Source organism: Cloeon dipterum, chromosome 3 (assembly GCF_949628265.1).
Source record: "Cloeon dipterum chromosome 3, ieCloDipt1.1, whole genome shotgun sequence".
NCBI lineage: Eukaryota > Metazoa > Arthropoda > Insecta > Ephemeroptera > Baetidae > Cloeon > Cloeon dipterum.
Window position 1 is genome coordinate 17,778,935 of NC_088788.1, and position 24,187 is coordinate 17,803,121.

The window sequence follows — 24,187 nt, forward strand, 5'->3', positions numbered from 1 at the left end:
TATCAAATCCCCTGCTTAGCCTCATAAGCAGAATTCTCCAAGTAACTATAGAAATGTACTGCTTGCTCTCTGTCTTGCTTCTTGGTTAACAGAGATCAGACTCTGTGGCTGAAGCCGGGACGAATTAGTTGGGTGGCCGACTGGTATTTAAATTAAAAAAATTTTTTTTTGCTCAACAGCTCCATTTTTAGCGTTTGTACTTGAAATCTAGTTGCTTGATATTTTATTTAACTTGCTGCTGGTTTTAGTTGGATTCGTCAATACAAGCTGCCTGCAAAAAAGGAACATTTCGTTCTCGTTGCTGTCAGTTATAAATTCAAGGAAATATCATGAAGTTGAAATCTCAGAAGCCTGTCTATTGGAAACTATTCTGATCCGGCTGCTCGATCGAAGCAATCACTCAGAGCAAAACGTCAGAGAGCAATCTCCGATTGAGCGGCCAAAGAACCGAAATCGGGCAAAAACAGTTTGCAGAGCTGCAAAGTGGCACATGAGCCGCGCAACAGCGAAACAAAAATCGGGTTGATTAATATCCGTCGCATGCAGCTCTACACACACAGCGCAGCAGTGGCTGCTCCTCTTTCTCAGCGGCGCGGCGGCGGCAGCAGCTCGTCGGCAACGCAGATTGATGGTCCAGCATGTTCGGTTTAACGAGCCGTGTAAAACGTGCGCTCGCGGAGAGATAGCAGCGCGCGCCCTGCGAAATCAGCAGTTTGTTTATTCTGGTGCGCGCGAGTGTCATGAAAGTCAGTCAGTCGGCGGATTTATTTTCCCATTGAACGCGCGCGCGGAGAACTAGGCGGCACCCAATTGTTATTGTGCCGCCACCTGCAGCCTCGATTCGCTCGCGATCAATCAACGCTCGCACAGCCTTTCAAATCTGATTTATTGCTTGGATTTTTGTGCGTGAATGTGAATGGACGACAGGTGCATTCAAACGCTTTCGTGAAATCGGGACTGTTTGTTTTTCTTCAGGCCAAAAGAATAACACTTTTAAAATTTTCTAAAGAGACACAGGATGCAAAAAATAAAATAGCTGGCCTTTTATCTTGAAGACTCATGCATTTTTTCAATTCATATGGGCCATAAAATTCGTTTTAGGCATCCAGTAGATGGATGGGTGACAGCCTGGAAAGCCTCCCTGCCGACTACGTAAATGGCTCTAGGCCGACTCACTACTTGGTCGTTTGCACCTTTCCAGCATGCGTGATTTGTCATCACGGGATGAATGTCTATAGCGTTTCAAAAAGTCCTCTGTGCGAAGGCAAGTGGCCCTTCAGTGGGCTGGGTCCCTGTGCGGCGTGGTGCGCCCATGTTATCCGTTCGCGGTGTTATTGGGACCCAGGTGAGCACATTGCGCGCCCTTCCCGGTCCTCGGACAGGGATAAAGAGCAAAAAATCATCATATTTTTTTTATTATTATTAATGGTTTATTAAACGCAAAATATGCGTGCAACACTCTACATCTAAAGGTTAATCAATTTTTACACATTTTCGCTGCTTCTCTCAAAGTAAGTTTTCTTGCTGTACACTTTTGGATATGATATTTTTCACAAGTCTCGCCACAGAACTTACATCTACAATCATAATTAGGCTCATAGTGAAACGTTGCATCATATTTTTTTTAAAAAATCCTTTTCATAGTCAACCAAAAATTTGAAGGGAGTTTATTTGCTAGGACGGAGACAAAAATTTGCAAAATACAAAATATTTACTACATATTCCAGTTCGATTTTGATGTTGTCAAAAAATGCAAAAATAAAATTATTTTGTATAGAGCCTCAAAAAATTTAACTGTAGAGAGAACATTCAAACATTAAATTTTCCTCCTGTCTGTTATCCCATTGTAGTATTCTTTTGGTGCAAAAAATGTATTATAAAAATAGTGATCATGGGAATGAAAAAGGTGAAATTCAAACTGAACTTTTATTTTCAGGAAAATCAATCAAGTTTTATTTTCCAAAACACACAAATTTAATTCAACAAAGCATTTATCTACAAAAAATGCGCGTCAAAAGATTTTACAGACTTAGAGGACCTGTTTGGCCAGCTAACATTTCTGAACACAGCCACACGCACACGAATCTATTGCATACATTTGTAATTGAGAACTGAATTATCAACGATGTTGACCACCCAAACGACAAAACCAGTTTGTCGCTTCTCGGAACGCTCGCTACATTCAACAAGTGCTTCAGATGTTGACTGCCAGCGTGGCAAGGATGATGAGAAGGTTGCATAATCGACCCCTGTGAGTAAGCCAGAGCCGTCTGATCGCTCGCGTCTGCTGGAGAAATCGCTAGAACAGGCCTTACTCTGAATGTTTTGCTCAATTTTAAAGCGTCAGAAACAGACACATGTATATGCCAGTTTTTAGAACTCATCGTGGCGTTCGTTTGGCATACTTTTTTTTACTGCGTTGACGTTCCTATCAACGTCAAATGTCAACGAAAAAATGGCTTTTTAAAAGAAAAAAAATAATTATCTACAATCGCGATATGCTTCCGTTCTAGAAAAGTCAGAGGTGTGGTATTTTTTTAGTGTATTTTTCCTTCACTTTGTAGGAGCAGGATGGCATTTGTACGGCAGCACAAAAAATTATGAGCACATGTTACATAAATTAAATTTAATCAAAAATTGTACAAATTAACATTTAAAACAAATTTAGAAATATACGCAAGAGCAACATTGACCATATTCAAACTAAATTAAAATATATTGTGTTTTGTGCTTATAAAATAGTTGTAAAAATTTTACAATTTTAAAAAAATTATGTAAAACTTCAGGTTATATTTTGAGCAAAATTTTGGTGTTTAAATGTATATTGTTAGCGTATAATTTTTTCTTTTCGAATTTTAACGTTTTATCAGTAGCCTCCATAATTGTTTTGATAAAATGATAATTTCTTTGCGTTGGTCTCCCTCTCTCCAAGTAAAATATTGTTTGAGGGCTTCGTGTTTGCAGGCGTCCGCACACCTACTACAGAAAGTCACTGGGAAGAATTGACAGTTTAAAATGAGGGCTGTTCTTTTCCTCATTGCATGCGCAATTCTGATTGCCTCCTCTGATCAGGTGATTGACTTTCCATTGATAATTTAATGCGCTAATCATGAACATCAGAAGCAACACGGTCCTACAGCAACAAACAAAGACCGACTCCAAGCTCAGTACGCAGCTTACTACAAAGACCCGGAAAACAAGCCACATATCGATTTCCCACCAAACGGAACTGAGCCACAGCCAGGTATGTTAAAGCCTTTTGCATTAATTTCAGCGCTAAACTTTTGACTTTGACAGCATCTGCCGGCGTGTCGAGTCAGAGGCCGGCGACGATTCTCACCCGAATTATCGGAGGCGCTCTACTTAATAACCAAACCATCGTACCTTGGTTTGTCTTTTTGAAAACCGACAATGCTGTGGTGTGTGGTGGATCTCTCATTTCTACAACCTTTGTGCTTACTTCAGCCAACTGCCTTAAGAAGTAAGTTTTCAAAAATAAAACTCTTTTGTATTACAAAGAAACTGCATCAAAATAGCGGATCATCTTTTGAAGTGACTGCAGGGGGAGTCAACCGCCTAGTGTCAGAAACAAATGAAGCCACACAGACCTCCACGACGACATTTTTGCATCCTGACTTTGATGAATTCACCATGTGGAACGATATCGGTCTTGTTCAGGTGCCAACTGCGTTTACCTTGGGTAAGCTCCTAATTGTGCGATGCAAAATAAAATTTCTACAATTGGCTATTATTACCAGGTAATTTTATCAATGTAGTTAAACTGCCTGCACAAGCCGATGCTACAAAAGCTTTTGATAGCATCACTGTGAAAGCTTCTGGATTTGGCCAAACGGCAAATGGTACAAAAAGTCTTAAGATCAAAGTATGAAAAATACCATATTTTTTTCGAATTTCCAGATGGTCTACTGACTAACTTCTTGCAACAAGTTAGCCTTGTCACAATTAACAATGCGCAGTGTGCCTCAATGTACGGCACCAACTTTATCAAACAATTTATGATCTGCACACAGGCTCTTACCACCAAGTCCATTTGCGCGGTATGTGTTGCGTATTAATTGAAAAAAATTTCACAAAACACTTCCTCGGGAAAAGGGCGATTACGGTGGTCCACTCACCTACACTACAAAAGCGGGGATTAGCGTGCAAATCGGCATTTCCAGCTTCAACTCTCCGCGAACGTGCACCAGCTACCCTGCTGGATTTACCAGGGTCACCAGCTTTTTGGGATGGATTTCTTCCAAAACTGGCATTGCGATCCCGTAAACTTTGCATATATTGTGGATTTCAAAAATAAAGATCATCACAGAAACCTATTTCTTAATCTTTTTAATTTGTATAGCAATAATGATTACAACACAAAATAATATGCCATTCATAATTATGACAAATAAATTGACATTATTATAATCTATAAGCATATATATTATAAGAAATTTTTATACAAAATCAAAAGAATTTTGTGCACATTTTGTGTCTAATAAATACTTCGTTCATAAATTACAAGAAACTCGAATGCTATATATGAAAGAAAAGTCAAAATATATTTGGTGTACGCCATTTATTCTTTTTGCAACAAGTTATTTCCATTTTGATTTTTAAAATTTGTTCAACGTGTCTCTTGACAAAATTCATTTTTTAAGAGCACAGCAGAATTGTCTTTTTTAGTCGACAAACGATCATTATCTCGAAATAAAATGACGTGGTGTTCACACTAAAAGAGGGGCCAATATATGCCAAACGAACCATTTCCTCTCGAACATGCAAGGAGTTGCACACGCTACGCTGCTGCTGCTGCTCATCAGCCTATCTGCTGTTGTGCGGGTAAATTTTCAAAAAATTCTGTTAGAGTATAGTTATGCACTTAACTCATCAACGCAGACTCGAGAGTATGGAGGGAAAAGAATTCGTTTTTCAATACGGCGCAAAGAGGTAAAAAATGTCAACCAAGTAGATCTGGCGAAGTATATCACTGATGGCATGGACAAACCATCAATCGATTTTCTTCCAGGAGGACGTGTTCCACAGCCTTGTAATTTTGCTCAACTATTAATATTTTGAGTTGAACTTAGTGCGATATTTTGAAACAGCGAGCGCAGGTAGATCAGTCTCAAAAGGTGTTGATGGTCGAATTGCTGGAGGCATTAATGCCACGCTCGGCGAAAATCCTTGGCACACGTTGATCACCATCGATGACTCTTTTATCTGCGGAGGCTCTCTCATCTCAAATCAACATGTACTAACTGCAGGACATTGCGTTTACAAGTGAATTATTTATAATTTATAATATAATGACATATCAGTAAGCGGTCGTTTTTTCAATTGCAGAACTAGTAATTATGCTGTCACCGCTGGGGTCGTAGACCGAACGGCACTGTCCAATGGGGTTACAAAATATTCTACCAACAAAATCCTCCACCCAACCTACGACGACTTCTATCTTTACAACAACATCGCACTCATCAAGTTGACATCCCCGTTCTCATTAGGTAATATAAAACTTCAGCCGTAAAAGCACCCTCTAAAATTCGTTGGCCAAACAGGAGCCAACATCAATTTTATTCGCCTTCCAAAACAATCTGATGCTACCAACACTTTCGTTGACTCTGATGTGACCATTTGTGGTTTCGGCAAAAAGGGCAACTGTAATCAATGACCATTTCCCCAAATTACCTTTTATTATTAACCAATAAAATAACAGATGCCTACCCTTCGACCCTTCTTCAAACGGTTGGCCTCACCGTTACGTCTCAGGTTGAATGCGCAGCCACTTATGGAACTACTGCGATTACTTCTTCCATGATGTGCACAGGTGCACAGCCTGAACTGTCTGTTTGTGGGGTAAAAATGGTTCCTCATCAGTGGTTTTGATCTATTTTATTTTCTTCCAATCAAGGGAGATTTTGGAGGTGGCCTGATGTACAGAGAGGCTGACAGCCAGAAGACGATTATCGGCATCGCCTCGTTCATTTCAAGGAGGAGCTGTCTGCGTTACCCTGCAGTCTACACCAGAGTCACTAGCTTTCTAGGTTGGATTTCCAGCAACACCGGGATCGCTATTCGCCCATAAATTTTGCTGGAATTAATTCAATTTGAATAAAAATCAAACGGTTAATTTTTCGATGCCCAGTAAGCTACCGAAATAATATGTTTCAAGCAAAGCAAATAAAATCAATACATCATTAATATCTTATATATGAAATAACTTATGTTTTACTAACCCCCTGATTAGTAATTATTAGATACATTCCTGATAAATTCATCTGAATTTCCTGGATTTAAAAAGTTCAACAATCCAATTATAATGGTTGAGCAGAAAATCTATATCAACAAAACGATCTATTTTCCATACGATTTGTTACCAATTAGAATGGGTTGTTAAAAGCAATTAAATTTAAAAAAATATTTTTTCGTCCTCGCGCTGACACATTAGCTGTTCCAAGCCCTTAAACTTCATGTATGGAAACTAAGCTACCGTCATTTGAAACAATTAAAACGTACAGGTTGCCTTGGCCAAAATAAAAATGAGGGAGGAATCTAAAATCTGTAAATTTTTACGTCTGTTTCTTATAAATTTTCAACTTAAGCATTTCAATAACCAGCCCGTTGGATCGCATTGTTAAGGCACTCTCAGGAGTGTCAAAGCAATGGGAGGTATTTGAGCAGTTCGGAGATCTAATACTGGCTACCCAATGTCAGAGATAGCAAAAAGTGGTTAGTTTAGTGACTCGAATATTGCTCAAATTGCTCGACGGGCTGGGAGGCGCACCGGCGCCGACTCGCTACTTGCTGGTTTGCACCTTTCCAGCATGCGTGATTTGGCTTCACGGGACAAATGTCTAGCGTTTCAATACAGTCCTCGGTGCGGAGGCAAAAAGTGGGCCTTCAGTGGGCTGGGTCCCTGCGCGGCCTGGTGCGCCCGTATCCGTTCGCAGTGTTATTGGGACCCGGGTTTCAGCATTCGTGCTAGTACAGTGCGCGCCCTTCCCGGTCCGAGAGGACAAGGATAAAAAGAGCAAAAAAAATATTTGAAAAGGTGGAAAAAGTGAGGAAGGGTATTCCAGTTCTTATATAACAACACGTTCCATAGGAGAATATTAGCTTTTCTTTTTAGCGGTGGCATTTTTATTCCATATTCAAGTAGTGCCAACGGAAATGACGTGTGTATTTCTAACAAAAACCTATACACGCAGCCAACGTTTCGATATGTCTTATCAAAGTTAACAAGGTGAAACTCGATGTATATAAACCAGCGGAATATGTTGGTCGAAATCATTTTGAGTTCTTGGAAAAATGAGAGCTCTTCGTGATGGTCTTTTCGCTGTTCTGCTAGCAGTTATGCTACGCCAGGTAAGCATAATTTCTAGAAAACGTTCCACATGTGTAAGAAATTGTTGTATCAGGCATCAAGTGCTAAAGCGCCAACAACAATGGATATACGTAAGAAGCCTGAAAAATGGAGCTCGCAAAAACTCACTCAATTCATCAACGACCCAAATAACGCACCGAAAGTAGACTATCCTCCCAATGGGACTCACCCGCAGCCTGGTATAATAAATATATCATCGCATTTTGAGGATGTTACAATAAAACTGTCATTTATAGATATTGCTGGTACCAGAGTATTCCCCGTGTTGAGTAGTCAGATCATCGGTGGCACCACGGCAGCAAGTAAGCAGTTTCCGTGGCAGGTCTACATAATTATTGACGATAGATGGCTTTGCGGAGGATCTATTATTTCTGAAAGTTTCATCTTGACTGCTGCTCATTGCGTTTACAAGTAAATATATACACTAAACATGAAAAGAAATTCTAACAAAATTAAATTTTCAAAAGATTGTGTATCTGCTATTAGCGAGAGAGCATATTTAGTTAAGTCTTTTAATTTCACTGAGTCTGGTTTGCGATAGTATATTATTGCTATTTTAAGAACAGCATAAATCAAACTCATTATTAGAACGGAATAGTTCAACCCCGACACCTCATGTTTTAAAATAGAATAATTTGATTGATTTTGTTTGCTGGGATAATTTTATCTACACACACTTCATATATATTATTGAAGAAGAAATTCTAATTGAATCTTCTTGTCTGGCAGGAGAGTAACGTTCGTTGTCACTGCTGGTGGAGTTACCCGCAATACAGTTGAGACAGGAGAAATTGTAATGACGTCAACAGAAAAAATTATTCACGAAAACTATGACCCAGCTCGCATTTGGAATGATATTGCGCTCATCAAAATGCCTAACAACTACACCTTTAGTATTTACATTTGCTTTTTATCGACTTATTGCTACAAATAAATTTCAACAGATGATTTTATCAAGCCAATTAGACTGCCTAAAACTTCAGACGCAAACAAAACATTTTCGGGAATTCTGGCTACAGCGAGTGGATTTGGGAAAACGTCAAATCGTGCGAGATTTTGTATTGATTTTCGTTTGAATTACATTTAAAAAAATTTCAGTTGGCGCTGCAAGCCAGACATTGATGTTTGTAAACCTCAACGTAATCTCCAACTCTGCGTGTTCGAGGTCGTATGGAAGCGGAATTATTTCATCAATAGTTTGCACGGCTGCTTATGTAACCAAGTCAATTTGTTCGGCAAGTCATTCAAATACACATACTTTCAAATTAATAATTTGACCAACAATAAGACTATAATAAACAGCAAAATAGATCTTAATAATTATAAATTTACCGTCTGTGTCTCAGGGTGACAGTGGTGGACCTTTGACCTACAACGAATCGGATGCAAAGCAGACTATCATTGGCGTCGTTTCGTTTGGAAGTGCGACATCTTGTACAAGATATCCAGCTGGATATTCTCGGGTTACCAGCTTCCTTGGTTGGATCTCTACTAAAACTGGAATTGCAGTCCAACCATAAATGTTCATTGATGAATTTTTGATTTGACACTACTCAAATAAAGTTTGATCAATTTCAAACGTGGATATTTCTTACGCGTGCACTTCGGGTGCTAATACTAGAAATCTCCAAAGTTAGGCATTTATTTTTTAGGAGTTATTTGGGTCTTAAATATCTTTATAGCACTACTTTGCTATTAGCTTGTTTCTTTAAATTTAATTTGAGACTCAATTCGCTCTTAAGTATTAGCGGAAATTATCAAATATAATCTGACCAAGTTGATACCTCAAGTAAATCGTTTTAAATTGGATTAAATTGGATATATAGACGCGCACTCCTAATACCAGGCTTGAGCATTCGCTCTTGCCGGCTCACAAACATTCTCAATAGCGAATTACAAATATTTCCAAATATTTCCCTTGGATGGCGAATCATAACAGTCATACAAGAAATTAAACGAGTGATATACAATCACTCGTTACAAGTTATGCACACAGACGTGCCAACGTGTCAAGCAGGGTTGAATACTTTCCAGGCGCTTGCAAGAGCGAGTAGACATCTAAACATTTTATCTTCCCTTTATTATAAACGCAGTTGATTGAAAACATTCAATGAATTTTCATAAAAAAATGAGTTATGAAAATGCTAAAATATATGGGAAAATAAAACAATCCGCAGCGAAGCGTCCCATTCAGATTTGTAATAAAATATCAAACTAAAATGAATTTGCGACAATGAAGAAGCTCACAATCAGCAGCTGCATGGTATAGTTGTATCTACTTCGATGATCCCTGATGGTGGATTCACAGAAGGATGTTGAGCAAAAAACCGCACCCTTCAACAATCACGTGTCAAAACTAGGAAGAGGGTATGGTTTCCGTGAGGCGGATAATTTAATGCGAGAGCGTTTTGATTAATTCGTCCCCTGCACTTTTCCTTTGATGACACATTCTTAACAACACTGCCTATTCACAAGTTAGCTTATCACTTTTCAGATCGGTGGCCGAAGCTTCTGATATTCATTTATGTTATACTATGTATACTCGGATTTTTTAAAAGCACTTTTGTGGGAAAAACGAAGCGAAGCCTCAGCCTATTCAGAAAAAAAGTGACAGACAAGCGCATTCACCCAGCGAGCACAATGAAATTCCTCGCTGCAAAAAAATATGGAAAGGTGCATCTGCCGCAGCTCGATAATCCTTTTCATCACGCCAGATTACCAGAAACTTGGCAGAAATTTGCGTAAAAAGGACGCATCCACTCTCTTTGTGCGATAAAAAATGGGCTCCACGCGCGGCACTCTATGAGCCCCCTTTCTCAATCTAAGTTCAATTGAGCGCTTTTGCGTGCCATTAATTCAGGTTCACACAGGAAAATGCAGTGGTGGAGGAGAAAAACTTCTCGGTCGGGCCTACGCATGGCCGTGAAGAATAAGATCCTTTCAGGGAGGCATTGCGCCGCGACAAATCGTCTTCCGAAAGTAATAAATTTCCTCCTCGGATGCGTGTCTGTTAAATCCAACTGGATACACTGATTGAAAGTTTGGAGATAAAATGTGTAAGAACAAAGTTCAATTTATTTTTTTTAAGATGTTAATCATCCGTTAATTATTAATTTTTCAAAGTTTGTACGCCGAGTGTTCAAAAAATTTGTGCAGAGAGAGAGAGAGAGAGAGAGAGAGAGAGAGAGAGAGAGAGAGAGAGAGAGAGAGATTTATGCATCACTTGTTTGTACTGCAATATCGGTCAATATCATTTTAAAACTAGCCGAGTGATCACACAATTTGTTATTGAATCTATCAATTTATTTGCGGATAACATTAGTTTTCATCTCTTTTTATTGTTTAATTATTTATTCCTCTCCAATGTCATTTACATATATACAAAAAGAGCAAAAAGGGACATGTACAAAGTGATGAGGTCACTGTAACGTTGGCTATCAAAGAATCGTCGAGTCGTACACAGCCTTTGCTAAAACACACTCACAAACACACGTTAAAACTCCCGCCACAAATAATCTTTTAGCTCCGATGGGAAATATTCATATTGCCGGTCTTGAAGGGGCTGAGGCAAACTGTTCCATAGCCCAGCGATCCTGAATGAAAAGGCTCGCTGGCCGAAAAGAGTTCTCACCAAGGGTGGCAGCAGACGCCACCCTTGTCACCCTCCTGCTCAAGACCAGCCATCAAACGCGCGCCCGCATAGAAATCTGTCACGCCACAGGTACACTTCTTGTAGAACAGCAAGTCGTTGAACTGGATCTGCATCTCGATCGGCATGATTTTTTTAACATATTGAAAGATTAAAGGATGTTTTCTAAATTTTCTGACGCAATTTTTAAAGAATATAAGTGATAAATAATTTTATGTTAGAGATAACAGTCAACATTATTTTCTATATTGATGATAAATCCTTCATTCTTCATGCAATGAATAAAAATGCTTGTTTATTCAAGAATCCCCTTAAATGTGTGCTTGTAAAAATTCATTTACGTTAAGCCCTCCCGATAAAAGACATCCTCAAAGGAGATTTTGATAATCTTCCTCCAGCAAGCATAGGAACCCTTTGCTGTCAGGGGAGGGTACGCAGTTTGTTATCATGGTAAGCCACACACGATGAAATAATCAAATTGTGCACTGGCTCGCAGGTATGGGGACGTATTGTAGGAAACCCGCGCGTCGAGTAAGCAGCCCTTGTTTGTTGCGAGCCCGCTGTTAACAATGGTTGAGGATGTAGGGTGAATGCAAAGAAAGAAAAGATCCTAAATATAATAGAGATCACCGAAAAGAAGCGAATTACTGGCAACATTATTTATTTTTTTTCTTAAAGGTGGTTGACCACCACCCACAACTCGCTAGTTTGCTATTTTTCTGGAAAAATGTAGTTATCTTTTTTCACTCGCCGAAATGGACCATTTCCTTAATCAACAGTAGTATAACCTGGCGGGGCCTCAATGCCCGGTAGGGGGTTAAGATGAGCAGATGAGCACATGATTATTATAGAAAATCTAGATTAAATTTTATGAAACTTTTCAAAAGCATTAAATCTGCTTTAGCAAAATAAAATTCGCCGTCAAACATTTATTTGAACATTTTAAAATTCAGTGAAATACAAATCATCAGCTGAACAGAAATTGTATACATTCTTCTTCACCACCCAACTTGTTCGTCAAGAAGTATCTCGTCAAGACAAAAAAATCAGCTTAATAAGAGGAGCAGTGTCTTATTATCTTTTCGTTATACTTCAGAGTTGAAAAAATATCGGAAATTCAAGAAAATATAAAATTAAAAATTTGTTCTGTAAGTCAAACTTGCAAAATTAATAATTGTTACTAAACAAATTTCCTTTCAACCATAATAAATGTTCTTAATCGCGAAAATTTTCACGTTGCAAAGCTACGTTTTAATTCTTCATGTCATTTATTATTCTTTTTCGCTCTGCCGTATTTATTCTCCTGTTATTTGATCGTTGAGGTGTCAAGGTTTCAATCAGTGACGGATTTTAATTGAATTGAGGCATTCAGGCGTCCACCGCAGTGACATTTGATAAACGAGCTATGATAACTAATAAGATTTATTCGGTGTGGTTCGGGTAACCTGCTCAATCATTGCGCCAAGACCAATTATTTTTAATCTCTTTCTCGCGTTCTACCTGCGTCCGATGCGAGCAATAGATGGTCGGCGTGCGATAAAAAAATAATGGCACACACGCAGACAAACGCAGAGAGCAAAACGGATACCTGGCGAATTTTTCACGGGATTATTCCGTTGAAGAGCAATGTAATAAATAATTTAATAAAAATAATAGCCTCCTTTGTGAAATTTCCTTCTGTTGCAGCCACCCTGCGGCTATCATGTGGGGAGCTATAGGTTTTACGGCGGGCTGAGCTCACGCGGGGAGAAAATCGTATTATACCCTTTTGGAGAGCCTCTATCATCGCGCAATCCCTCAAGTAGAGAGTGACAAATGGTTGTAGTGACATGCAGGTGTCTGCAGATGCTAAACGGAGTTAAAGAGAGATTTAAATTCGGGGTTGCTGCGAGGAAAGCTCTCATGCTTTTTGTGCTTCAGCGTTGCGTTTGCTGCGCACATTTTATGATCCACCTCGTCAAAAAATGCACAGTGAGATTCGGCATAATATTGTAGGGGACGTACAAAATATAGACGATTTTGATAACCAAGCCGCTGGCTGGTGTAGATGAGCGCATTCTTAGCGTGCAATGTGCATTTGCTATGCGAGAATCCGAGCGAAGTTTGGAGGTCGATGGCCCCAATTGCGTGATTTGCGCCACAATTTCTGCAATCCGACAGGCTACCTGTTACTTTGCACCTTTCCAGCATGCGAGGGTGAATTTCACGGGACGAATGTTTTGGCGTATAAATAAAAAAGTCCCTGGTGGGGGGGGGGGGGGGTAGAAACATGATCTGGTCCATAATTCCGACTTGGCTTCCTCCGATTGCTCGTGAGCCAATGGTATTTGTTCTCGATGTCATTGCGACACGAAGTTTTCACGTGTTGCTCGCTATCATGAGGTTTCTCGTCAAAAAAGAGATGGGCCGATAAAAAATGCGATGGTTGACTTCAATTGATCATTTGACATATATTAGAGTTCAATTATCTTACACTGCCCTTTTTCAAGCGTTATCCTGTTTGATGATGCTCTAGCGCAATAGGATTGCACTTCTTTCCTGCCTTTCTTCAGCACTTTTCACGACCGTGACATTTTCGAGGATCAGGGTTGATTAAGTGAGGGAGTAATGCTCGTTAAATTTAATTGATATTGCCATGACGATTTTCCAATGATTTATTGCTTTCCCCTCTTTTTCCAGCAGGTGCTGTAAGGGGATTTAAAATAGACCGAGAACCTTTACAAACTTAACTGAATAAAGAGATAAATTTCTAAAACTGATTTATAGATACTCAAGTTTTTTTTTTAAAAAAAAAATAGACAAAATTGTATTGTTTAAAATCTAAAGAAATGCCTTTGTTAGCTAATTTATCATTAATTTATGAGACAAGCAAGAAAAAACTGTCAATGAAGCTTTAAATGACACTCACTTCTTTCAGCTTATAGATTAAAAAAACTAGACTATAATGTTCACATGAACGTAACGACAAGAATTTTAAAACTGAAGTTGATGACAAGAGCACAAATGACGTAAATAAAATACACGCTCCTTGCAAGTGGCGTTCGAAACTTTGAACTTGTCAACAGAAGCAAAAAGCAGCCACTTTTTGGTATTGCAAACAGTCCGTTCCCATTTCTAGAGCATGTACTTAAAACTCCTTCTTTAGACTGTAACCCCTCAGGAGCAAGCGTTCTAAAACTTTTTAACAGTGACTAAAAACAGCATCATTAAGCCAACCCTTTTGCTCTTTTGTGAAATGAGAACACAAGCACGTACAGTGGTGCGGGTTTCTTTTATTTACGGCTCCGCTATTTTACTATTTTAGCCGATGATGTGGCTTCATAAAGAATTTAATGAACGGAACAAACTGAAATGAAAGCAATACCCCTCAGGCCGGTTACTTTTGTATTTTATTGGCTACAAAAGGGCACTACAGCTCGGCAATTAATCTTGGCAATAAAAGAAAAGTCAGTCAAAATAGTGCGCACAAGCGGAGGCCTCTCAGCCGACAGGGGTTGATTTGAATAACTGCTTGAAGAGGGTAGTTGATTCGCGCAACAGCTCGATACGAGTTGATAAGTTAATATGAGTGTAATCTGAAAGTCTAATACTCATTTTAGGTGGAAAAGAGCATCAGTCAATTCTATATAGGAGGGCTCGAGAAGTATCCGATTTCAGATAATGGTTGCAAAATATTTGACCAACATGCATTCACAGCTTCACACGCATGCTGCTGCTGCTGTGTATTCACCCAACCTGCGAGACCAAGGTGAGGGGAATAATAGAGTATTATTTGGAGGAATTCCTTGCTATAGATACATCCTGCACTTCTTGTGGAATGCCATTGTGGGTGGCTGTCACTCCGATATTATATCACCCATCCGCGAGCAGAGCAGACCCTCACTGTCGCCACCAGGAAGCTGGACGCAAAAGATTGCTTTTTTTAGTTGACGGCTGAAATGTTAAATTTATCGCGGAATATTTTATTTATTTTGTCTATTGCAGTTTAACTTTTAGACTTTTTGTTTGGATTTTTTTAATAAATTTACCACCAAAAGGCAAAATCAAATTGGTCCCTGTGAATCACAACTGTATTGTACTAGCCCTTGTGCCTTTACAAATGAGTATTTAAAAGATAACCTCGGCCTTAAAGAAGCTGCGTATGAATGGAAAACTGCTCGTAGTTATACCCACATTTGACGCGAGAGTGCACGCATTCGAGTATTAAATTCAAGAAAGCTGTCAGTATTAATCTCTTGGGGCTCTGAAAAAGCTTATTTATACAGCTGGCAATGGCCTTTGACTCATTGTGTGCAGCCAAACCCATTGTGCCGAAATGTGCGTGATAACATTCAGCGCAGCCAGCTCCTTCCAAGTAGTGAGAGCACAAAGTGACTGAATCGAAATACCTGAATATATGACCATATATAAGGGTTGTTGTTGCCAGCAAAATACTTGGTGGTTCTTATTGTGCTCTTTGAATAATGGATGTTTGTGAGGATGACCAATAATAGGCTGACCACCCACACGCTTGAACCACAACAGGGGATCGCGTTGTCTTTTTTTTGTGCTTAACGCCTCAATATATGCGTCAATTCAAACGTAGAAGATCCCAAGAATTTATATTTGTAGTGGATTTCTCGCAGAGATTAAAGATTAAGAGCTAAGTGATTCAAGTTCAATAAATGGAGCAAGAACTTGTATTGAAATTCAGACGCATTGATAGTACATAAACACACACACGCACACGCGCACGCCCTCGCGCACGCCCACGCGCAAACCCACGCGCACGCGCACGCGCACGCACACGCACACACACACGCACACGCACACACACACACACACTTATAAATTGGAGTTTATCGGATTTATATAAAAAACTGTTTTTGCTTTATATTTTTAGAGAATTTCAGAGAACGCCCTCGCGCACGCCCTCGCGCACGCCCACGCGCAAACTCACGCGCACGCCCACGCGCACGCGCACGCACACGCACACGCACACGCACACACACACACACACACACACACACACACACACTTATAAATTGGAGTTTATCGGATTTATATAAAAAACTGTTTTTGCTTTATATTTTTAGAGAATTTCAGAGAACGCCCTCGCGCACGCCCTCGCGCACGCCCACGCGCAAACCCACGCGCAAACCCACGCGCAAACCCACGCGCAAACCCACGCGCACGCGCACGCACACGCACACGCGCACGCGCACGCACACGCACACACACACACACTTATAAATTGGAATTTATCGGATTTATAAAAAAAACTGTTTTTGCTTTATATTTTTAGAGAATTTCAGAGAACGCCCTCGCGCACGCCCTCGCGCACGCCCACGCGCAAACCCACGCGCAAACCCACGCGCACGCGCACGCACACGCACACGCGCACGCGCACGCACACGCACACGCGCACGCGCACGCACACGCACACACACACACACACTTATAAATTGGAATTTATCGGATTTATAAAAAAAACTGTTTTTGCTTTATATTTTTAGAGAATTTCAGAGAACGCCCTCGCGCACGCCCACGCGCAAACCCACGCGCACGCCCACGCGCAAACCCACGCACACGCGCACGCACACACACTTATAAATTGGAATTTATCGGATTTATAAAAAAAACTGTTTCTGCTTTATATTTTTAGAGAATGTCAAAGAGTTAAACAATTGATAACTATTCAATTGATTTTATTCATCAGTCTCCAACGGGAAAAATTTACGAGCGCCATTCGTGGACAAAAACCAATAAGGCTCTTGGTTTTTTGTTAATGAGCAGCGTTAAATTGGAAATTTTTGTTTCAAATCTGCATTTCGAGCATCCTACATTTGCGAATCAATGCGAACCGGCAATTTGTTGTACCGGTTGTGCGTGTTGCATAAGCGTTCCTATTTAACAGTTTTTACAATAAATTTACCAAAAAAAATTACCACACGGCAATACCATCACTTGCAGATCTCAGCAATCCTAGGAATTAAAGAATATTGAGTTGGATGGATTCATGGCAGATTAACTTATTGTCATCACAAAGGTTTTTCGCTTTTCAACACACTCAAACTGAGTTCTTTCATGTGTTGTTATGATTGCCCCAGCAGTTGGTGATTTATTGATGGTTCATAAGGGAGCACGCACCCTCGGAAGGTTGTGATAACTAGGAGTGTTGCGTCCTGTTAAATTTAACCTCGCGCTCCGCACCCACCGCATGTATAATAGCGAGACATTTTCTTCAGCGTGTCTCGTGGACGTGTGGCGTTTGAAAGAATATCCTCAGAGAATAATGAGTAAGGACTCAGATTCATACATTCATACAAATAGTGATATGGGGAATGGTGCAATGGTGACAACAAACAACATCATACAATCGCTTCACACTACAATTGCATTTTTGATCCTTGTCGTTATAGGCTTGTGTGCTCCTTTGTACGAAATCGCTTTGAATTAAAGACGGAACCTCTCGCACCTGCTCTAAATTCTCAGATCATCAAAACAGTTTCCCTGCTGACCCGTAATAAACCAAAATTTTTGAATCTAAAAATATAAGAACGATATTGGATTTAAATTTAGATTAAACATTATATTAAATTAATCAGCATTTCCCGTAAATTGATAAGGGGATATTTTGATGTAACAATGGGGACCGCTTGTCAGCGTATGCAAACTGCACGGCAGGTTACTTTTGCTGATTCTGATTTTTAAAAATATATGAGGAATAATTATATAGTCCCAATACTGCCACATTATAAAATGAATTTTCTCCCCATATTTACTATTTATTTGATTGAAATAACTAGTTTAGGTAACTGAAGAATAATCAGGATTAAAAGCAATGAATATTTAAGTTTCGTAATGGATGTCTCAATTTCACATTGTATTCTTCTATTACATAAAATTGTAAAAAAACTTTAGTTCTCTCATTCCGTGCGAAACGAATGTAAAGCTCAAAATATTTTGTGCCACAAAGGTAGTGATTCACGCGTTTCACGGTCAAATTAAAATTCCACACGCTTTTTGGAGGAAGAGGGTTAGCCGGTTAAGTGTTGTCAGCCTGTTTGAGATACGTCCACCTCACGCACGAATAAAGAAGAGGAAAAACTCAAATCATTACTCATCTAGCAACAATCTGCAGTGGTGCGGGTTTTCAGTGGAGAAATCGTTTTTCAAGCGCAGCTGCTTTCAATCCAAAAATTGAATTTTCTGCTCGGTGACGCCAAAAAGACGGACATAATACGCTCAACTTGGGTTTTCTTCCGCTGTTGGTTTCAAATTATCCGCGGCAATTTCAAAGCGCCTTGCATATATATGTGCTATTGAGAACTGCTCTTTGTGTTTATGTAGTTCTTCCAGAGGGGGAAAAAGCTCGCTCCGAGCCGTTTTGTTAAGGGGTGTTATATTTTTTCCTCAGGCTCCTTCACAAGCAGTGTGGTAAGGACTACAAAAATTGTTTGCACAGTCATTTATTAGAAAAAAAAATTGGTTTATAGAACAACTGATGGTGGGAACATTGTTTTTTCAGCTGATCGTCACACTAAGCTTCAAATGTGTGTTTAATAATGTGATTATTACGCAATAAAGATGTCAGCCGGTGCGTTTTTATTACATGTTAACGCAGTGGATTACATTGCAGATATTAGCTGTATATAATTATGGCCGAAAAAAGGTGATTTGTGCAGTGCACGAAAAGGTGATGTGCACATTTTGATTGAAATAGACACCTGACAGACCGTGGGAACGTTTTAAACTCATATAACAATAAAATAACTTATAAGTTGTTGTTTCATTTCTGTTAAGTCACTTTGACTTAAAAAAATAAAATGTCAAAAAGAAGAAAATATAATAAAAATTAAAACCAGCATACAAAAAATACACCTAATGGTTTGTTATGAATTATCAATTGGTTCATGACGCAAGTACTCTGCCATGTTGTAGAGATGTACATTTTTCATTACCATGTATGTTTATACAGATTTAAGAATTATTAATTTTCAGCTAGATCATACAATAAAATATCAGACATGACACTGACCCCAATGTTAATTGGTAACACACTATTAGGTGTAATTTTTGTTTGCTGATTTTTTCTTACTGCAATTTTTCATCTAGGAAATAGAACAACAATTATCTTCAACTGATTACCATTAATTCATCATCAATCAATTCCACAAAACGTTTTCAAAATAAGATGCCACTTGCTGGCCGCTCGTCGGTGTGTGCGTGCGCGGGCGGGGGCGGCTTGCTGCTCGTCGACTGAGCAGTGAGGATGGTATAAACCTTAAAATTCTATCAGCACGCGACTGCTGATGCTCATTCGGTTCACCTTAATAAATAAGTTTCCATTGAGTTCGCTGAATAGAGATCAAGACCATAATAAATATCATTCCTTGCAGCGAGAAGCACAACTTCTTGGTTTATGGAAAATGCATGCCTCAAATATATTATTGTACCATTCAACAAACGAGAATGGTCAAGTTTTAGTTTGATATATATGAAAAGTGCGTCGGACAATGGTGAGCAAGCATCACCATGACTCAGCAATAATATCGAAGAATGATTCGTGTCACACACAGGGGCACGCTGGATAAACATATATGTATACAATGGTGCCTGAAGAAAATGATAAAAGTTGTCAAATGCGGACTATTTACCGCCGGAATTCCATACGTATTGTTGAGTTTGCAGCAAAAATTTGGTTGGGTTTGTGTGTGTATATAAATTCACCTTTGTTGATTTTTTCCAAGCTGGTAAATTCTTACAATGCAATTATGAGTGCATGGATGAGCGAGGTTTCCGTGCTGCGACGCCTGCGAATCGCTCTTCTATGGTCACTTTCTGGGTTTCAGCGCCATTATTAGCTCCTTTGGTAAACGATGCACGCCAGTGCGTTGGATTTGTACAAGTCACGCATAGAAATTGTTGAAATCTGCATATAAACCGAATCCAGTATTTGATTATCTCTCTCTATTATCGCTGCTTTCATGAGTCTGCCGAGTCACTTATTTGCTCTTTCTGTCAGTCAAAAATCATTAATAATTTTATTGATGAAAGGGTTGGAGATGGACGTTAAATTTTGTTTTGTATTCACTGTCATGCACAGACAGCACGGTTTAATTAATAAATATGTCAGCACCTTGACCGACGGGAGAAGCGATAATTGCTCTCTGCTCCCAGGTGCAGCAGCTTCTTTTTACTTTCATCTCGCTATCATCACTGGACCATGACGATTCAAGTTTGACCCGTTGCACTGGGCTCATATGCGACATCCAACCGTTATCATGTTGTTTTTCATACCCCTGAAATAAACTTGAAGCTCAGAATTGAAAATTTATATCTTCAAATAGCATCAAAAATTCCATTTGATAAAATACATATTTATGCTACGTGAATTATACCGCTCTCAAATTTATCTCAGCTAATACATTGTTGACAAGAGAGATAATTAATTACATTTAAATCATGAGCATACTTTAAACAATTCTTTCAATAAATTAGCTTTTTCCTGGTAGATTCATATGCTTTGTTGGGTTGATCGTAAACTCTACTTTTACTTTTTATACAAGCGAAGTAAATAATATGAAAAAGCATTCAAATAGAGTCTTACCTGAACTGTTTAATTCAACAAGATCTCAAATCACCACTTCTCACACGTGCCAGCTGTTGTTTCGATCCGTTTCGTTTCTACTTGTTGCAAGCCGATAAATTCTATATTATAATCCCATCAACCTTTCCTGCTGTGTTTTAATTTGGAGGAAGCGCACAAAACAAATCAAATTATCATCAGGTCGGCGCGCGAGCAAGGTGCACACGCGGGCAAGGAACCGATTTGCTCCGGGCCGCGGGGGAAAATTACAGGGTGCAGCGTAGAATAAATACCGAGGGGACCCTCGCTTGAACGAAAATAATTGCCGCTCGGGGTGGCAAAAGTGAAAAATATCGCACCTTAGCTTCCCTTGTCAGCTTTTTCAACGAAAGGCAAACACAAATGTATTAATTTGGACGCGAGGGGCCAACTCTCGTCCTGCAATTACCGCAGCACGCGGGGTGCTACATTTCGTGTGTCGGTCGACACCTTGCTCCTCTCAAAATTACACCTATTTATGTGCAAATCAGGGTCAGCATTATATATTTGGTGCAAGAGAGGACGGGATCGCCACGATTTTGCTTTTAATGCGGCGAGACGTGCTAAATCATCTTATTACACGCGGACGGACGGACTGGAAAATAGCCAGGGCACGACTTTTGGCTCTTATTCATATCAGATGACAACAACCATCGTGTTTCTTCGATTACTTGCATGTTTTGCAATGTTCATATTATTATCTCTACAAATTTTTTTTAATATCTGTATGAACTGTTAAAATCGTTGTGTTGATGTGTTATACCTGTTGTTTATTTTGAGTCAAATGAATCATTCATTGATTAAAAACTTATTATTCAAAAATTGCAATGAAATATCAGAATAGCTTGTCTTCAAAAGACCGGCACTTTGATTTAGAAGCCTTTTTTATCATTTCAAATTAATGTTTAAATAATTTCATTTCACACACACTCACAAATTTCTTGCTTGTTTATATTACATACATTTTTATTGCCTTTTAGAATGCAATTAAAATCTTAAATTAACTTTTATAAAAGACCCAGGTGGTTGAGGCATTCAGCTGCCACTCAGGTTACGGTCCAAAATTAATGCAAAGATTTGGAGAGCAAGTTTAAATTGCGGAGTACGTGTGCAGGTAATAAAGATATCAAGAAAAATAAGATTTGGTGGAATTGGCTGGGAGCAAAGTGTGCTTGAATTACCGGGCCCGTCAGTGGCAATAAGTTATCTTGACACCAAATAAGGCCGGAGCATGAGAGCTCCATAATAATAACACACACGCGCGTATATTATACGATCGTGGCTCAGCACGTTTGATAATCAAAATAGCAGCTCAGCGCAGAGAGAATCGCGCGTTGCTGCGGGCGCTTCGCATTAGGCTATTAGTTTAAGCAAAGTGTACACACACACACACACACACACACAACAGGTAGTTTTCCACCTGCTGTTGAATAAACATGGAGCCGCCGCAGTCTCATTTCGCAGCTCAAGGGACTTTTAGATTAGCCAGTTTTGTATGCCTGACGTGCATAATTTTCGCGTCCGACAAAAGGTCGCTACTTGCTGGCGTTGCTGCTGCTGCGATGCTGCCGGAGAGGTGCTACCTTTTTGTAACACACAGTGAGCACGCCTTATTATTATTTATACATGTGCTCGTTCACGTCTTGTTTGCACAACGTTTACATTTAGGCAAGAAAAAGGTGCCTGCAGTCATGTTCTCTTCACGGCAGTGACAGGATATGTGTATTACGGGCCAAACAAAACGGTCGGCGACTTCTGACGTGTGAGTCTGCCTCCTGCAGATGCAAAAATCTTTTCGCTCACGGGGCCAAGTGCGATGAGCATTTGACGTGGAGGCTTCCGTTGTTTGATTACACTATTTGCATTTGGTCTTTTTGCTGTGAGCGTACTTCTATGTGTTGTGTAGTTGTGTTATGTCATAGAAAAGACAGCCGATATCCGGTTGAACCACAAGTCTCGTTCTTTCAAAGTATACTAACACTTGATTTTAAAAATGTATGAGAGCTAAAAATGTCCTTTTTCTTCGAGACTTAACTGCTAAAATAACATACATATATTGAAAATAGTAGTTTTGGAATCATCAAAAGGCTTCCAAAATAAAAAAATCGCCTTAAAATATTAATAATATTATAAAAAGCAGAATTTTGACCATATGGACCATGAGAGTGCCTATTCACTGATTTTATTTCCCCCAAAAATCTATAATATTCTAATATGGCTAGATCGCTTGAATGTCATTTGCTGAAGGATCATTTTGAGAGATAGTTTAAATTTAGGGCTGGCAAAAATCGCTAGCCTCGATTTCTTGATTTATGTGCGGTCTCAAGAAATAAGTGCACGATAATTGATAGCAGAGGATAGTTTTTTGTAAAAAAAAGATCAAGGAATAGTTTTTTCTCTGCTGCACAAAACTTACTAAAGGGCAGAACGCAGTTTTTGGCTCACATTAAGGAAAACCAACAAAATTTGCAACAGTATTAACTACGAATTCAAGAATACAAATTTTAAACGAATATTGTGTGGAATAGTCTCAACCTTTTAGTTACAATTTTTAAACGTACTTTGGAAATCTTTCACTTAAGAAAATGTCTGGCTTATTTAGACTTTTTTTTAAATCAACTTTTTTGTTTTTTTAAATTTTTAAGGATATAATATTTTAATTGCTGACTGTAACATTTTCAATCATGAACAATAAACAAATATCTATAGGAAACTTTATTATCATGTTTTTAAGTTTTGCTCCTCTTGTTCTAAAGACCAAACAAGCTGCCTGTGATTTGAATCGCAGCAGCCAGTAAGCAAATTTCAAGCACCAAAGGAATAACGACGAGATCTCTTCCGCAGTTAGAAGATGTAACTAATGATAAACCCCGTTCAACATCTCATCAAGCTCACGCTAAATTTCCGCACTATTAATCAATGATTCGATTAAATAAATCCAACGTGGGAAAGAGCAACAAGTTGCTCATTAAAACGCACAACTTTCACGCTCACAGTCGTATAACAAAATTATGCTAATTAAAATTCAAATAAAACTCTTCTCCGCCTGACGAATTCGACCATCAATCAACCATAAACGCGCAGCATTCGTTATTTATACAACACCCTAAACAAAACAACCCTCGACTCGCATCTGATTAATTAACGTTGAAAAGGAGATGTGCTCGGCTCAAAGTCGTGTTTCTAATGCATAAATGTTTATTTAAATTAACCAAAATCAATCCCAGCCCATCTAGGTGCATCGAGAAGAGGCGTCAAACAAAAAACAAGCCATTTATTATGGTTTCTCTTTAGCTTACACGGCCGATTTTTTCACCCCATTGACTTAACCAAACGTCGTCTCCCTTTCAGCTCCTGTGGGATCAGATTCCTTGAGGGTTGGGTGCCTACAAAAAACTACCAACACGAGGGGAGCCGCTTTTTTAGAGTTCCTCGAGAGAAAGACCTGTTATTATAACAACAAGTTTCAAATTAACATAAGATAAAAACACAGGCTGTCCTTTTTTTGTGTGTGTTTGACTGGAGCTGTCGACAAAAACTG

General features: G+C 39.2%; 3 protein-coding genes across 3 annotated transcripts; all 3 read left to right on the forward strand.

Moving 5' to 3' along the window:
• Nucleotides 1-2,950: 2,950 nt before the first annotated feature.
• On the forward strand, nt 2,951-4,284 carry LOC135938339 (brachyurin-like). The gene is made up of 7 exons (XM_065481954.1): nt 2,951-3,072; nt 3,121-3,244; nt 3,298-3,481; nt 3,537-3,700; nt 3,759-3,860; nt 3,919-4,058; nt 4,114-4,284. Exons 1-7 carry the CDS (start codon nt 3,016-3,018, stop codon nt 4,282-4,284), a joined length of 942 nt encoding a protein of 313 aa, XP_065338026.1. The 5' UTR covers nt 2,951-3,015.
• A 625-nt stretch (nt 4,285-4,909) lies between these two features.
• LOC135938340 (chymotrypsin B-like) lies at nt 4,910-6,108 on the forward strand. Its single transcript, XM_065481955.1, has 5 exons — nt 4,910-4,950; nt 5,347-5,507; nt 5,562-5,663; nt 5,720-5,859; nt 5,915-6,108. Exons 1-5 carry the CDS (start codon nt 4,910-4,912, stop codon nt 6,086-6,088), a joined length of 618 nt encoding a protein of 205 aa, XP_065338027.1. The 3' UTR covers nt 6,089-6,108.
• Nucleotides 6,109-7,251: 1,143 nt separating this feature from the next.
• On the forward strand, nt 7,252-8,664 carry LOC135938341 (trypsin delta-like). Its single transcript, XM_065481956.1, has 6 exons — nt 7,252-7,368; nt 7,422-7,566; nt 7,624-7,798; nt 8,117-8,280; nt 8,332-8,433; nt 8,486-8,664. Exons 1-6 carry the CDS (start codon nt 7,312-7,314, stop codon nt 8,662-8,664), a joined length of 822 nt encoding a protein of 273 aa, XP_065338028.1. The 5' UTR covers nt 7,252-7,311.
• The last annotated feature ends 15,523 nt before the right edge of the window (nt 8,665-24,187 follow it).

Coding starts and splice junctions, on each gene's coding strand:
- LOC135938339 (XM_065481954.1), top strand. CDS start 3,016: ATGAGGGCTGTTCTTTTCCTCATTGCATGCGCAATTCTGATTGCCTCC. Junction 3,073..3,120: donor TGATTGCCTCCTCTGATCAG/GTGATTGACTTT, acceptor CATGAACATCAG/AAGCAACACGGTCCTACAGC. Junction 3,482..3,536: donor TCAGCCAACTGCCTTAAGAA/GTAAGTTTTCAA, acceptor GCATCAAAATAG/CGGATCATCTTTTGAAGTGA.
- LOC135938340 (XM_065481955.1), top strand. CDS start 4,910: ATGGAGGGAAAAGAATTCGTTTTTCAATACGGCGCAAAGAG. Junction 4,951..5,346: donor TTTCAATACGGCGCAAAGAG/GTAAAAAATGTC, acceptor TTTCAATTGCAG/AACTAGTAATTATGCTGTCA. Junction 5,508..5,561: donor GACATCCCCGTTCTCATTAG/GTAATATAAAAC, acceptor TTGGCCAAACAG/GAGCCAACATCAATTTTATT.
- LOC135938341 (XM_065481956.1), top strand. CDS start 7,312: ATGAGAGCTCTTCGTGATGGTCTTTTCGCTGTTCTGCTAGCAGTTATG. Junction 7,369..7,421: donor TAGCAGTTATGCTACGCCAG/GTAAGCATAATT, acceptor TTGTTGTATCAG/GCATCAAGTGCTAAAGCGCC. Junction 7,799..8,116: donor GCTGCTCATTGCGTTTACAA/GTAAATATATAC, acceptor CTTGTCTGGCAG/GAGAGTAACGTTCGTTGTCA.